Source organism: Heterocephalus glaber, unplaced genomic scaffold (assembly GCF_053883595.1).
Source record: "Heterocephalus glaber isolate CG9 unplaced genomic scaffold, H.glaber_assembly_v1.0 deba00000594, whole genome shotgun sequence".
NCBI lineage: Eukaryota > Metazoa > Chordata > Mammalia > Rodentia > Bathyergidae > Heterocephalus > Heterocephalus glaber.
The window spans coordinates 21,039,765-21,052,472 of record NW_028258151.1 but is presented as its reverse complement, the minus strand read 5'-3'; the positions used below and the strand labels follow the sequence as shown (position 1 = coordinate 21,052,472).

The 12,708-nt window shown below is 60.0% G+C and overlaps 2 protein-coding genes across 4 annotated transcripts; both read right to left on the bottom strand.

Moving 5' to 3' along the window:
• Positions 1 to 1,257: 1,257 nt before the first annotated feature.
• On the bottom strand, positions 1,258 to 2,223 carry Ins (insulin). The gene is made up of 2 exons (XM_004852092.2): positions 2,019 to 2,223; positions 1,258 to 1,403 (listed from the first exon to the last, which is right to left on the bottom strand). The coding sequence occupies exons 1-2, from the start codon at positions 2,203 to 2,205 to the stop codon at positions 1,258 to 1,260; spliced, it is 333 nt and encodes a 110-aa protein (XP_004852149.1). The 5' UTR covers positions 2,206 to 2,223.
• Positions 2,224 to 5,242: 3,019 nt separating this feature from the next.
• On the bottom strand, positions 5,243 to 12,381 carry Th (tyrosine hydroxylase). Of its 3 annotated transcripts, none has more exons than XM_004852098.3 (13): positions 12,176 to 12,381; positions 10,339 to 10,563; positions 9,587 to 9,761; positions 9,171 to 9,259; positions 8,994 to 9,061; positions 8,516 to 8,566; positions 8,073 to 8,218; positions 7,828 to 7,963; positions 7,634 to 7,703; positions 7,163 to 7,219; positions 6,937 to 7,032; positions 6,528 to 6,661; positions 5,243 to 5,748 (listed from the first exon to the last, which is right to left on the bottom strand). In XM_004852098.3, the coding sequence occupies exons 1-13, from the start codon at positions 12,263 to 12,265 to the stop codon at positions 5,589 to 5,591; spliced, it is 1,497 nt and encodes a 498-aa protein (XP_004852155.2). In that variant the 5' UTR covers positions 12,266 to 12,381; the 3' UTR covers positions 5,243 to 5,588. The 3 variants fall into 3 exon arrangements, with proteins under 3 accessions (XP_004852155.2, XP_012930194.2, XP_021120075.1); XM_021264416.2 differs by having other exon boundaries at positions 5,559 to 5,748; positions 6,493 to 6,661; positions 12,176 to 12,370; XM_013074740.3 differs by lacking the exon at positions 10,339 to 10,563 and having other exon boundaries at positions 12,176 to 12,372.
• Positions 12,382 to 12,708: the final 327 nt, after the last annotated feature.

Here is a 12,708-nt window from a genome sequence, read left to right as displayed (position 1 = left end):
CCAGCCAGGTGGAGCTCTCATAGGAGGGGCAGAATGGTTTGGCCTGGGTGGCAGGCAGGCTGGCCAGACCTCAGAGTAGCCGGGGTCACTTAGTGAGCTTCCAGGCCAAGGCCAGCCCTTGGAGCCCCTGGGCTCTTATCTGCCCAGCAGGTGGCACCCAGGCTGGGCCTCCAGAGAAAATTTTCTGGGCTCAGTGGGTGCAGGAGAGGGTCTAGACTCAGAGTGACCTTATCCTTAGAGTCTGGGGGCACCTCTGGAGAAGACTTCTAGTTCTCAGATAAAGGAACCTGCAAGCACCCCTGCCTCACAGGAGGGACAGGCTGGAGGCAGCAGGGAGACCTGGCCCTGGTCCCTGGGCTGTGATCTCTGGCTCCCTGTGAGCAGGCAAGGGACTCCTGAGGGGTGGGGCTCCAAGGCCCCCACCCAGTGCTTTAGGATCTTGTCCCTTGCTCATGGGGGCCGTCTGGCCTGGCCTCTCCTTCAGGGCAAAGTGGGTCCCCAGGGTCTCTGGTTGGGTCCAGACTGGAGGCTAAGGTTACCCCCAGGCCACCCAGAGCTGGACAGCACTGAGGGTGGCCCAGCCTCTGCAGCAGCCTCCTGGCCTTTCTCAATCCCTGCCCCAGAAGGACCCTCAGCCCCAGCCCAGCTTCTTTTTGTTTTGGTACAGGGGATCAAACTGAGGACCTTGTGCTTTCGAGGCAGGCACAGTGCCACTGTGCTAAATCCCTAGCCCCCAGCTTCTTCCCTCTATGGAAACGCCATCCAAATTTGCTCTAAAACAGCCTGGGAGGGCCAGGGGGAAGCAATTGTTGGAATGCTCTGGTCCTCTTGCCTCCAAAAGTTCTCTGGGGACCTTGAGGGCCCAGGGCTTTGGAACAAGAAGTCAGCTCCCAGCTGCCCATCATCCCCACCCACCAGAGACCCACAGGCCTTCTCTCTATCTGTCTGGAAGCAGCAAGGTGGGGGATGGAGTCCTCCCAGCACCCCAGGCTGGGGACATTCATCTGGAGGGTGTCATCTGGTCCTGGGACTGGGCCAGTGTGGATGCCCAGAGAGCAAGGAAGATGCTCGGGGGTGTGACGGGGTGCAGAGAGCATGGGGAGGGAGACTTTTGTGGAGGACAGCCTGGGAGGCTGGCGAGCATTGCCCACCCAGGTCAGTCTCTCCCCATCCGCAACATAGAACATGCAGCAGGGCTCATTCAAGGCATTTATTGGTTGCCTGGGGAGAGTGGCCGGCCAGGCTCGAGGCGGGTGTCTAATTGCAGTAATTCTGCAGCTGGTAGAGTGAGCAGATGCTGTTACAGCACTGATCCACAATGCCACGCTTCTGTAGTGCCAGCTCCTGTGCCAAGGGCTGCAATCCGCCTGCCTCCAGGCCCATGCCCGGCTCTGCCTGCCCCACTGCAGGACGATGGTGCCGAAACACAGGAGCAGCAGCAGCAGGGAGAGAGATGAAGGGAGATCCTGTCAGGAGCAGCAGAGTGCCTGCTGTCCCTATGCCAGTACCTCTCACTGCATCCCCAGATGAGCTGGGCCCAGGTGGAAGAGACGCCATGCCGGGGACAGGCACAGGGCACTGGACACACAGAGCGCTGAGGCCCACACCTCCTGTCCATGTGTTTCTGTGTCTGTGGCAGAGCTCAGAGCTCCGTGGAGTGTTTGCCCAGAGGCATGCAGGAGCTTGGGATGGGGCATCCCATTTATGTCCCCCAGGCTACCGTGAAACTATCAACACTAGGATGCAACCTATGAGGAGTAGGCTGGGGCCAGGGCAGGTACTTGAGGGCAAGTGGAGGGGAGAGTCCAGAGCTCAAGGGTGCGGCCTGCTCACCCCCATCCCCAGATGCTCCACTTGGCACGGGGAGCTGGTGTCTTTAGGAAATGACCATGAGAGCTGCCTTCCTTTTCAAAAAGCCCATTGACTCTCCTGGGCAGTAGCTTCCTGCCTACTTCTGCCCCTGCCAAGGAGGGGGCCCTGGGCACAGGGACAGCCAGGGATAGCCCGTGGGGGCTCACCCTGCAGGTTCTCCAGCTCCCGGCGCTCCTTGGGTGTATAGAAGAAGCCATTGTCCCCGCATACCAGATACAGCGCCTCCACTAGGTGTGAACCACACAGATGCCGATTGACAAAGGCCTGAGCAGTGTCGGGCCGCCAGAGAGCCAGCAGGGCCAGCACGGCAAGAAGTCGCATCCACAGGGCCATGGTGGAGGGACAATGACCTGAGGGAGAGGCAGAGTTGAAGCCAGAAGGCCCAGTACAAGAGAAGACCCTCTGTCCTCCCCCAGCCCACCTGGAGCCCCAGCGGTGCAGCTCCGTCCCAGCATGGAGGACACAGACCTGTTTGCTGACTGCTTCTGAATGCAGCTGGTCCAGCAGGGCTGGGGGCAGTTGGGGTCCTGCTGATTTTATAGCCCTGAGCCCATCTCCCCTGGCTCCAAACCCTGCCGTCAGGCCCATTAGGGACCCGGGGGTGCTGGTATCGGCAGATGGCCAGGGGGCTGAGGCTGCAATTTCTGCATCATTTCCCTGGTGCTGGGTCTGCAGGAAGAGCTCCTTGGTCGTCAGCACCTCTGCTTGGGCCTGGGGTCATTAGTCTTAATGAGGGACCTCATGGCTGGGCTAACCCTGCTCGCAGCTGGGGGCCCAGGTCTCCAGGAGCGCAAAGCCCATCCCAGGCTTGGTGAGCACTTTGCACATTAGTCCAGGAGAGCTGGGAACTGAGAGGGGGCAGACTTCACGTCTTCGTTCTGGGGCCCCCTGTCCTCAGCCCCCAGTGAATGGCCCGGGTTGTGGGGTGAGGAGAGCTCCCCTCCCAGCACCTGCTGCCTGCTGCCTGCTGCCTGCTGCCTGCTCACTCCTCACCCCCCCAGAGCTCAGCCCCAGACGAGACCCTCTAGCTTGCCCTGGGAGCAGAAAAAAGTACAGTCCCTGGAGAAGCAGTGTTTTGACCCCACAAGGTAGCCCTGTTTCCTATCTTCAGAGTGGGGACAGCAGAGCCTCTCCACGTCCAGCCCAGGCATCCTCTTGGCTCCTGCCCCTCTTCCCGGAGCTCCTGCCGCTCTCCTCCTTCAGGCCAGGGCCATGACCCCACCACCCAAAGAGGGACATCTGTCAGAGGCCATGTGGTACACTGCACCCCTCTCCCGGGCCTAGCCCTTAAGGGCAGGCACTGGAGGCCCAGCTCAACCCCCTGGGGGATGCATGGACTCTGAGCCCCTCTGCCTTCTGCTTCCACCCCCTTAGTGGCAGGGTTGGAACAAGGTAATCTCAGCCTTGGGACCCTCACAGATTCCATCTGGAAGAGTTGGAAGGGCTGTGGCATCCTGTGCCTGCCTCCTGTCCCTCTCTGCCACCCTGCCTTGCACTGATAGCCCCTTCCTGGCCCACTGAAGACCCTCTGCCTGGGAGCTTGGGCCTGGAACTTGACCTTCGCCCAGCCTCAGGCTTCCCCAGCCTGAGAAGAATTCTGTGTGGGGCCCTTGCTCATTTCTCCTCTGCCACCTCCACCTCTGCAATGTTGCAGCAGCTCATGCCTTAGCCCCCTAGGACCCTGTTGTGCTCAGTGGTTTTGGGGCAGCTGGGGAAAGCTGGGTGCCTCCTGGAGAGGACTGTGCAGGGAGGGAGCTGAACGCAGGAGGACCTGGGGGAGAAGACGCCAGGAGCCAGCAAGGCCTCAGGGAGTGGAGAGGGACAGGAGCCCTTGGCCAGAGTCTCAGACTTCCTGAGGGTCTCAGTGAAGGTCATGTTCTTACTTAGGCTCTCTAAAGTTTAAGTCCCGTCCTAGGGACTCAGCGACACAGAAGGATGACCCATGGGGTCCCAATGGGTCGTAAAACCCTTGTGGGATCTCAGTGGGGCTTAAAGCCTCCTCCCCAGGGTCTCAAAAGAGATTGTAGCCTAGCCCAGGGTCTGGAGAGGGCTCACTGCTCCACCCAGACTGATGAGTGAGTGAGTGAACCTAGGCCATCACACTGAGTTATGTCCCCAGATCTTTTCTTCTTTTTTCTTTCCTTCTTCTCTCTCTCTTCTTCTTCTTCCTTCCTTCCTTTCCTTCCTCCCTCCTTCCCTTTTCTCTTTTCTTCCTTCCTTTCTTTCCTTCATCCATCTCTACTTTCCATTTTGTTTTATTTTGTTGAGACAGGGTCTCACTGTGTAGTTCAGGCTGACCTCGAACTCATTATTTAGTTCATGCTGGCCTCAAACTCATGGTGATCCTCCAAGTGTTGGGATTACAGGTGTGGCACCACGCCCAGCCCAGCAATCAGTTCTCCCCACCATCCCCTCTCTCCTTTCATTTCTTTCTTTCTTTCTTTTTTTGGTACCAAGAATTGAACTCAGGCCCTTGCCCTTGTGCAGCAGGCAGCGAACCACTGAGCTAAATCCCTGGCCCCATTTCTTTCTTTAACAGATGATAGAAGGACAGAGGCCAAGGAGGACTGGGGGCCTTGGGCAGGGCTAGAGAGAGGAGCAGGGCTTTCCCAGCATTATGCTCAGAGTTAGAGTCAGGGATCCTGCGGGTCTAGTAGGGTACCTGGAGCAGGGTCCTGTAGACTGGCTGGTGCACCACCCACCACAGGAAGCGTGGAGGAGGCAGCCCCCAGGAAGCCTGACCTGAGCTCTGCAAGGCCAGGAACAGGTTAGGAAGAGGGCTGGTGGGTGGGGCCTGGAGGATGCTGGGGCCCCCGGTGCAGGGCGCTGTCCCGGCCCCTTTAGCAAGCCAATGTGGGGGGTGAGCCCATACTCCAGGCCCCAATTTGCTTTCCTAGAGACAGAAGCCTGGAAAGCTTGCCTCTGAGCCTATCCAGCTGAGCCCTCCCCTTAACACAGGAGCACACGGAGACCCCTCTGAGTTCTGCTGTGGATGGGATGGGGTGAGGAGGTCAGGGCAGCTGGGTCTTTCCCCTTCCTCTATCCCTGGTTGCAGCCCTGTGCTGGGGACCATCTTCCAGTTAGCACAGACTCTCCCTGCTCCCCACAGGGGCCTGGAGAGACCCTCCTATCCCTGTTCCCACCGTGGTACTACCACGCCCTGGAGAAGGGGCAGCTCAGCCAGGGCCTTCTCTAACCCTCTGGGGCTGCTGGGGCTCAGAGTTGGGAGAGGACTTTGGGTGGCAGGGAAATGAGGCTGGGGTCTCCAGCTGGAAGAAGGAAGAAGGGGACCCTCCAAGCAAGGCTGGGCAGGTGCCAGGGTCAGGGCCCGCCCCTGGGGCATGATGCAGAGGCCATGCAAACACTCAGAGACCTTTCTTTCTTTTATTGAATCAATGAACAGGGTGACAGAGAGATGGGGTGAGGGGGGCAGTGCAGGGCCAGTCCATGGCCCTGGGGCTCAGGCAAAAGCAGCACAGGATCTTACAGGTACACACACCAGCCATGGTGCTAGGAACTGGCAGGGCAGCTCAGCAGGGGCCCAGGGGGAGGAGGGTGAAAGGCCACCCAGTCATCTGTGGGCCTGAGGGTGCTTGTGACCCAGCCTTTGCATGGGCCTGAGCTCTGGGGCAGGATGGGAGCCAAAAGGAGGTTGGGGAGGGAGAGGGACACTCCAGGGCAGACCCCCAGGGCCTGGAGCGTCATGCCTCGTGCACCTAGCTGATGGCACTCAGTGCGTGGACGAGGGTATGCAGCTGGTCCTGGACACCCTCTAGGGAGCGTTGGATAGTGTGGGGACTGTCCAGCACATCAACGGCCTGTGCGTAGGGGTCGAACTTCACAGAGAATGGGCGCTGGATTCGAGAGGCATAGCCCCTACGGAGGGAAGTCATTGTAGACCTTCAATCGCTTGATGGGGGCATGAAAGGGGCAGGGGCTAACATCTAGAGGCAGGGTCTGCAGTCTCCAGGACAGCCAGAGGTGGGGGCTGGATGGCTTTTCTGGGCTACCTGAGCCCCTAAAGCTCAACTGTCCAGGCTTCCTCCAGGGGCCTTTTGCAAGCAGACCTCTGCTGGGTGACCCCTCTCCAGGAGCCTTCCCTGACCATGTGCTCTGAGGCTCCCTAAGCTTGTGTGTGGGCTCCAACCCTCCTTTCATGCCAGGCACAACCCTGGCCTCAGTTTCCCCTGTACACAAGAGTCCTGGAAAGGAAGGGAGATCCTTTACCAGGATGACCCTGTTGGGTTCTGCTGCTCCCTGTGGGACCCCACTGGTAGCTTCAGCCCCAGCCCTGGGAAGCCCTGGCTCCCTCCATGCCTCACTGCAGCCCTCAGCCACCCTTTTCCCTCTTATCCCACCCTGACCTGTCCCCATCCCATCTCAGGACCAGGCTGTTCAGAGGGCAGGAGGCTGGGAAGGGTCCAAGTGTCCTTAAGCAACTCAGGCTCTGCAAATTGGTGTAGACCTGGCCACAGAGCAGCCCCAGCCCCACAGCCTCCCTCTGCTCAGACTTTCTGGGGACCTCTGGGAAGGTGTGCGTGCTATGGAGGGGATGCTATAACCAAGGGTGTTTCATCCTCTGTGAAACGGGTTCAGAGGCGGGGTGAAGGCCTGACTCACACAGCTTGCAGACAGGGTGGGGGTCTCATCCCCACCTGAGCTTGTCCTTAGCATCACTGAAGCTCTCTGACACGAAGTAGACTGGCTGATAGGTCTGGTCTTGGTAGGGCTGAACAGCGGCAGCATCGGGGTCGAAGGCCCGGATCTCAGGCTCCTCAGAGAGGGAGTGCTGGCAGGAGGTCACCAATGTCATGGAGCCGCCACACCCCAGTGCCCAGAGGAATGGAGTACTGTGGCCTGACTCCACATTGGTTCTGGGTGAGGACCCACCCCTGCCTTCCCCGAGGGACCATCAAGGCCTTGTGACAACATGGAGTGGGGACTGGCAGATAAGCTTTCTTTGAGGAAAACCCAAATCTAGGAGGCCCGGCCAACGTGTCCCTTCGCTTAGGACTCTGGCCCTCTCCCACACCATGGCCTGGGCCTCCTCTGCTGGAGTCTCACCAGGAGCTCCCCGTAGGAGGACAGCAACCCAGCACCGTAGGCCTTCAGCTCTCCATTCTGTTTGCACAGCCCAAACTCCACTGTGAACCAGTACACCTGTCAGGATAGTGGGCCATGTTGGTGAGAGGGTCATCACTCTCGCAGCTCCCACTGGCTGCAATCAGGGTACCACCCCATGGCAGGCCTGGCTTAGGTAGGGCTGGGACAGAGAGGAGATCAAACCTACTGTGGACAACTTCTCAATTTCCTCGTCTGAGGCTCCCAGGGACGCGAGGCCAATGTCCTGTGGAGGGGACAGGGGGCTGAAAGGTGAACTCAGCCCAGTATTGTGCTCAAGATGGGAGCTCTGGGGGTCAGCTGTCCCTCCAGGGGTCCCCTCACACTGCCTGGGATGCATAGACCTTTACAACCAAGGGTAGGAGGCCGCTGTTCCCAGATGACCCAGCAGGTGGCAGCACAAGCATGGGAACCTTGGGCAGGGGCTGGGGCTCCAAGAAAGGACTGGAGTTCCCCCTTCTGTGGGTGGGGTGTACCCCAGGGTGCCATCACCTTCAAGTCTCAGGGGCTGTGAGGACATTGTCCACTCCTCGGCAAGCTACACGGTGGGCAGAATGCATTGCCCGGGTGTTAGCCCCAGCAGCCCCTGAGCAGCAAAGACTCTCCGTGATTCTGCTCCTGACCTGAGGCCCAGACCCACCTGGGAGAACTGGGCAAACGTGCGGTCGGCCAGCATGGGCACGTGTCCCAGCAGCTCGTGGCAGCAATCCCTGTGTGAAGCAGAGAGAGGGAGGGGCTGGGGAACTGCAGCTTGCCCCACCTTCCCTCCATCCTCCCCTGGTCCCTCTGTGCTGCTGCTCCTGATGGCACAGCCACCCTGCCATGGACACTCACGGCTCAGGGGAGTGCATAGGCGAGGAGGCATGGCGGATGTACTGGGTGCACTGGAACACGCGGAAGGCCAGGCTGGCCAGGAAGTCCCGTGCAGACAGCAGGCCAGCCACGGGCCGCAGCTGGAAGCCGGTCCGCTCTGCAAGGGGCCTCATGGTCAAGGTGTGGCGAGGTGCCAGGGGACAGACACCCCACAGCTGATGCCCTCCTTGTCCCTCCCTGCCCGGACCCTGCCCTCTGTCCCGCACCCTTCAGGAACCGAGACACGTCCTCCAGCTGTGGAATGCTGTCCTCGCGGTAGCCACAGAAACGCTCCAGCAGCTGGAAGCCCTCCAGGTGCTCCCGGCACGCATGGGTGGCATAGAGGCCCTTCAGCGTGGTGTAGACCTCCTTCCTGCAGGCCCAGGCATCAGGGCCCGCCGGACTGCCCCGTGCCCTCCCCATCTGCTTCCACAGTCCCTGGCACCATTCACCATGGGTATCTGCCACAGTGGGGGGAGGGCTTCGCTGGTGGCTCTGGGGATGGCAGTGGGGACGTCCCCAGGGGAAGCCGGATATTCTGAGCCTTGGGAAGTGCCTCCTCTGCCTGGCTTTAGTCTCGCCAGTAACACAATGCCCAGGAAGGTGGCTCCTGCTCAGTGCTCCTCCTGCCCAGCCCCACCCTGCCCCAGCTGGCTGTGATGGGTCTCACCAGGTAGCAATCTCTTCAGCTGTATACTCCACATGGGGAATCGGCTCACCGCTGTGAAGGGGTCAGTGGTCAGTCATAGCCCCCACCCAGGGGACAGAGGGCAAGAAGGGAGGGAGCCCCCCTTGCTTAGAGTCTCGCCAGCCAGGATTGGGGCCTTTGGGGTGGGGAATAAACAGGGTGCGCTCTGGGCTGACTGTGCCTGGGGCTGGCTGTGTGGCCTTGGCGGGCTGCTTAGCCTCTCTGTGCCTCAGTATCCTCAGCTGTGACTTGGAACCAATGCCAGTGCCCGCCTCTGTGCTTTGATATATGTGGATCGGGGGGCAGAGCAGCCAGCAGGAGGCTGGACCTCAAGTGGGCAGCAGCAGCAGTGAGGTGATGATGCGGGTGAGAAGATGGCTCTCCCCTCCATCCTCCTTTCCTGCCCCACCCCAGCCAATGTGAGGCCACAGAACGGGGTCCCTGGGTAGATGGCCCTTACTGCTTGTACTGGAAGGCGATCTCGGCAATCAACTTCCGGCGCTGGCGGTACACCTGGTCTGAGAAGCCCTGATGGCAGAGCGGACAGGCACCCCTTAGGAGGCTGTCCTGCCCTCTCCTGCTCAGCTGAGCTAACCAGGGTGGCTTGGAGGGACATAGGGTAGGGACACTAGCTCACCGGATGGTCCATGTCCAGGTCAGGGTCAAACTTGGTGACCAGGTGGTGACACTTGTCCAGCTCGGACACCTTTCGTGGGAACCATGGGACTTTACAGAGGACAGAGCAAGAGGCCCAGTGAGTATGGTCTCTACGCCATCGTTGCCTTCCTTGGAACAGCCTCCCCCAGGGGCCTCTGTGAAGCAGAGGCCACCAGGGATATGACGGCGGGGGGCGGGGGTTCCTAGGGGTGACCTGGGCCTAGATGAGGCCATGGCGCAGAACCAGAGGAGGTGCAGGGCCAGCACAGGCACAGCCCAGTGCCATGAAGTCACTTGAGCCATTTCCCCTGCAGGGGCCTCTGCACCTCATGCCCAGAATCATCTGGTGGCTTCCCACACCCAGGGATGCACTCAGGGACAGAACGCAGGGCTTACCCTTCTCCTCCCTGGCACTGCGCACATCCTCCGACACCCGGCGCAGAGAGCTAAGCAGAGCAGGCAGGTCCCCACTGGGCACCTCAAAGCGCACAAAGTATTCCAGGTAGGGGCCACCGGCCCTTTGCCTCGAGGCTGGACGGGTCTCCAGGTGGTGGATTTTGGCTTCAAATGTCTTTGGGAGGAAAAGAGCAAGAAGAGAGAAGAAATGAAGAGAGAAATGGAGAAACGGGGGACAGGGGAAGGAAGAAGCACCCTAGTCAGCTTGCCTGGCTCTGCCCTAGACTTCTGCAGCTGTAACAGCACTGCCATCTTTCAGAGTTACAGCAGGCTCCCGCTACTAGGTCAGAATTTGCCTCTAGCAAATCTGGTTTTGTCTTATATGTCTGCCAGGGAGCTGTCTGGTTGTGCCCTTGTCTCCCTGTCCAGGCAGCCCTGTCTGCAAGTCCTGAGGCTGTCTGTGCAGCTCCACTCCCCAGCCTCCCTGATGGCCTCATGGGGGCCCACCGGCCACACCATGGCTGGCAGGGTGACCTGGACCCCTCTGTGACCAGTGCACTGGCCTCAAGTCCCTTCATAGCAACTGCTGAGCATCAGGGTGGGCAGGGTCCATTCCACCACTACCTCTTGTTGCCCAGCAAAAGGACCCTTGGGCCACTGAGCCAGATCTGGGAGCTCACAAGGAGTCTGGCTCTCATGTCACCTGGGACAGGCTTTCCTCCAGGAGCCAGATCACCAGCCCCTGTGCTCACCTCAAACACCTTGACTGCCCGGGACAGCGGAGAGGGCTTGGAGCCCCGAAGGGAGAAGAGCAGGTTCAGCACAGCTTTCCCCTCCTTTTCCTCAAAGGCCACCGCCTCCGGGGGGTCCCCAGGCTCCGAGGAGACCACTGCAGCTGCTGCTGCCGCCGCAGCTGCCTCCCGCTCCTTGCGAGCATCCTCAATGAGGCTCTGCCGACGCCCGATGAACTGTGGGGACTGTGTGGACAGGGACTTGCTTCAGTCTCCTCTCTGATACCCTTAGGGCCCAGGCAGCCTGCTTGGTGGCACACAGGCGGGAGACAGGCACACTGCCGAGCCCACCTGGGGAGTTGCATGCAGGTCCTGCTGGAAGAGGTGGCAGCCGGCCTGACGGGAAGATGCTGGAAGCCATGGTAGGGTGGGGGGCCAAGGCACCTGGCTAGCTGCCTCCCAAGGCAGACATGCTGTGTCACCTGTCCCTAGGCCTGGCCTTAACTGGATTAGTGATGGAGGAGCTGGCTCTCCTGTGCCCACAGATGGACAGATGGACGGCAGCCAGGGCACTGGAAGACCAGAGCACAGGAGGTCTCTAGGTCAGGGTGGCCCATGTAGGCAGCAGGGAGTAAGTGTCCCTCCTTTGGGGACCTCCTGGCCTCCTTGTGGAGGTGCAGGGCCAAGGCCCTTCCTTACATGCTCCATCAGAACTCTTGGCACATGTTGCCTCTGTGCAGCCAATGCTGGCCATCTGTCTCTCCCCAGGCACCATGGGTCTGCAGGTCCAATCCCCCAGTACTCAGAGCCCACCCAGGCTTGGACTGAGGAGGCATCTGGTCTCAGTCTTGGAGCTGAGCTTCCAAGAAGGCCCTGGGTCCCTCAGTCCCTTGGTAAAAGAGAACAAGCCCCTCCCAGGGTTCTGGGGTCCTGAAAATGGAAGGAGGTTCAGCACAGTTCTCCCCTCCTTTTCTTAGAAGTCCACCACCTCAAAAGGCCCTCCTGATGTTGGGTGGACAATGAGAAAAGAACCAGGGCCATTGCTCTGGCCCAGGAGAACTCTAGAGGCTGGGTGGGCTGGGGCCTCCCTAGGGGAGGAATCTGATTTGGAACTGGGGAGGAAGGAAGGGCCCTCTTGACTCCACATCATCCCTGAAAATGGCCTGAAAGTTAAGCTTCTCCACTAATGTCTACAAACACAAGCCCCTCCTGGGTGTATGGGGAGCAGATTGCTCTGGACCCTGAAGCAGAACTAAGCTTCCCTCAGAGGCTGAGACCCCCAGTTGCCCAGTCCAGCTCAGTGTCCTTCACCTGCATTGAGAGCTCAGGGAGAGGAGAGGAAGGGACAGGAGGAGGGACAGAAGTTGCCACAGAGCCAGATCATCTTTGGCACAACAGAACCTGAGCCTGCTCCTGTTTGTTGGACCCTGCCACAAACTGTCACTGGGCCAGGAAAGTTGGGGTCCCCCCCACCCAAGCAGGTAACCGATAAAGGCAGCTGGGCACAGGAGGCAAGTGGGGTGGGCAGATGAGGCACGCTCCCAGGGCCCCTGGCTGACTGTGACCACAGACAGTCTTCATCATCCAGGACGCCCAAGGGGAATATTTTTCCTGATTCAAGAAACAGGACACACAGAGACCCACACAAACCCCAGAGGTTGGCACTGTGGGACAGGCACCATCTCCCAGAGCCCAGTAGGATACAGAAGAGACATACACTGGGGCACAGGGGGCACCCTCTGCGCCAGGACACACACCAACCCTGCAGACTCCAGGTTGGCTCTCAACCAGAAGCTGCTCCGGCTGCCCCTGGGCGTCTGGTACACTCTGGCCCATGGGTGCCAGCATGCCCCCTTACCATGATTGCCTCAGCCTGCTTGGCATCCAGCTCTGAGACGGCCCTTCGAAAGCCCTTGGGCTGCGGTGTGGCGGCGCCGGGGGTGGGCATGATGCTTCGTGGTGGTCCGCGTCTCCGTCTCCACAGCCCTTAGCAGGCAGCTTCTTAAAGGCCAGGCTGACGTCAAAGCCCCTCTGGGTCCCTCACCTCCCACCTCCCATGGATCCCTCCCTCTCCTGCCTGCTGTGCCTGAGGGAGGCGGGGTGGGCGTGGAGCTGCAGGAGAAAGGGCTCCGTCCCATTAGATCTAATTGCATTCGTGTCGCAGGCACCGGCCTCTGAATCATCCCCAGCCCCTCTGCTTGTGGACCAGGGCTGGCTCACATTCTACAGGGGAAGGGGACAGCTAGGTCCCCTCAGCCCATGCCCCCTGGGGGCTCACAGAGAGGGGTTCTGCTGGGCACCCACAGGCACATGCTCCACCAACCCTGTCCCTCTGTGGCCAACACCCTCAGGCACCCCAAGAGGGACGAAGTTTTGAGCCTCAGCATCAGG

Coding starts and splice junctions, on each gene's coding strand:
- Ins (XM_004852092.2), bottom strand. CDS start 2,205: ATGGCCCTGTGGATGCGACTTCTTGCCGTGCTGGCCCTGCTGGCTCTC. Junction 1,404..2,018: donor GGAGCTGGAGAACCTGCAGG/GTGAGCCCCCAC, acceptor ATCGTCCTGCAG/TGGGGCAGGCAGAGCCGGGC.
- Th (XM_004852098.3), bottom strand. CDS start 12,265: ATGCCCACCCCCGGCGCCGCCACACCGCAGCCCAAGGGCTTTCGAAGG. Junction 9,762..10,338: donor GGGCAGTCAAGGTGTTTGAG/GTGAGCACAGGG, acceptor TTCCTCCCAAAG/ACATTTGAAGCCAAAATCCA. Junction 7,220..7,633: donor CGTTTGCCCAGTTCTCCCAG/GTGGGTCTGGGC, acceptor TCCCCTCCACAG/GACATTGGCCTCGCGTCCCT.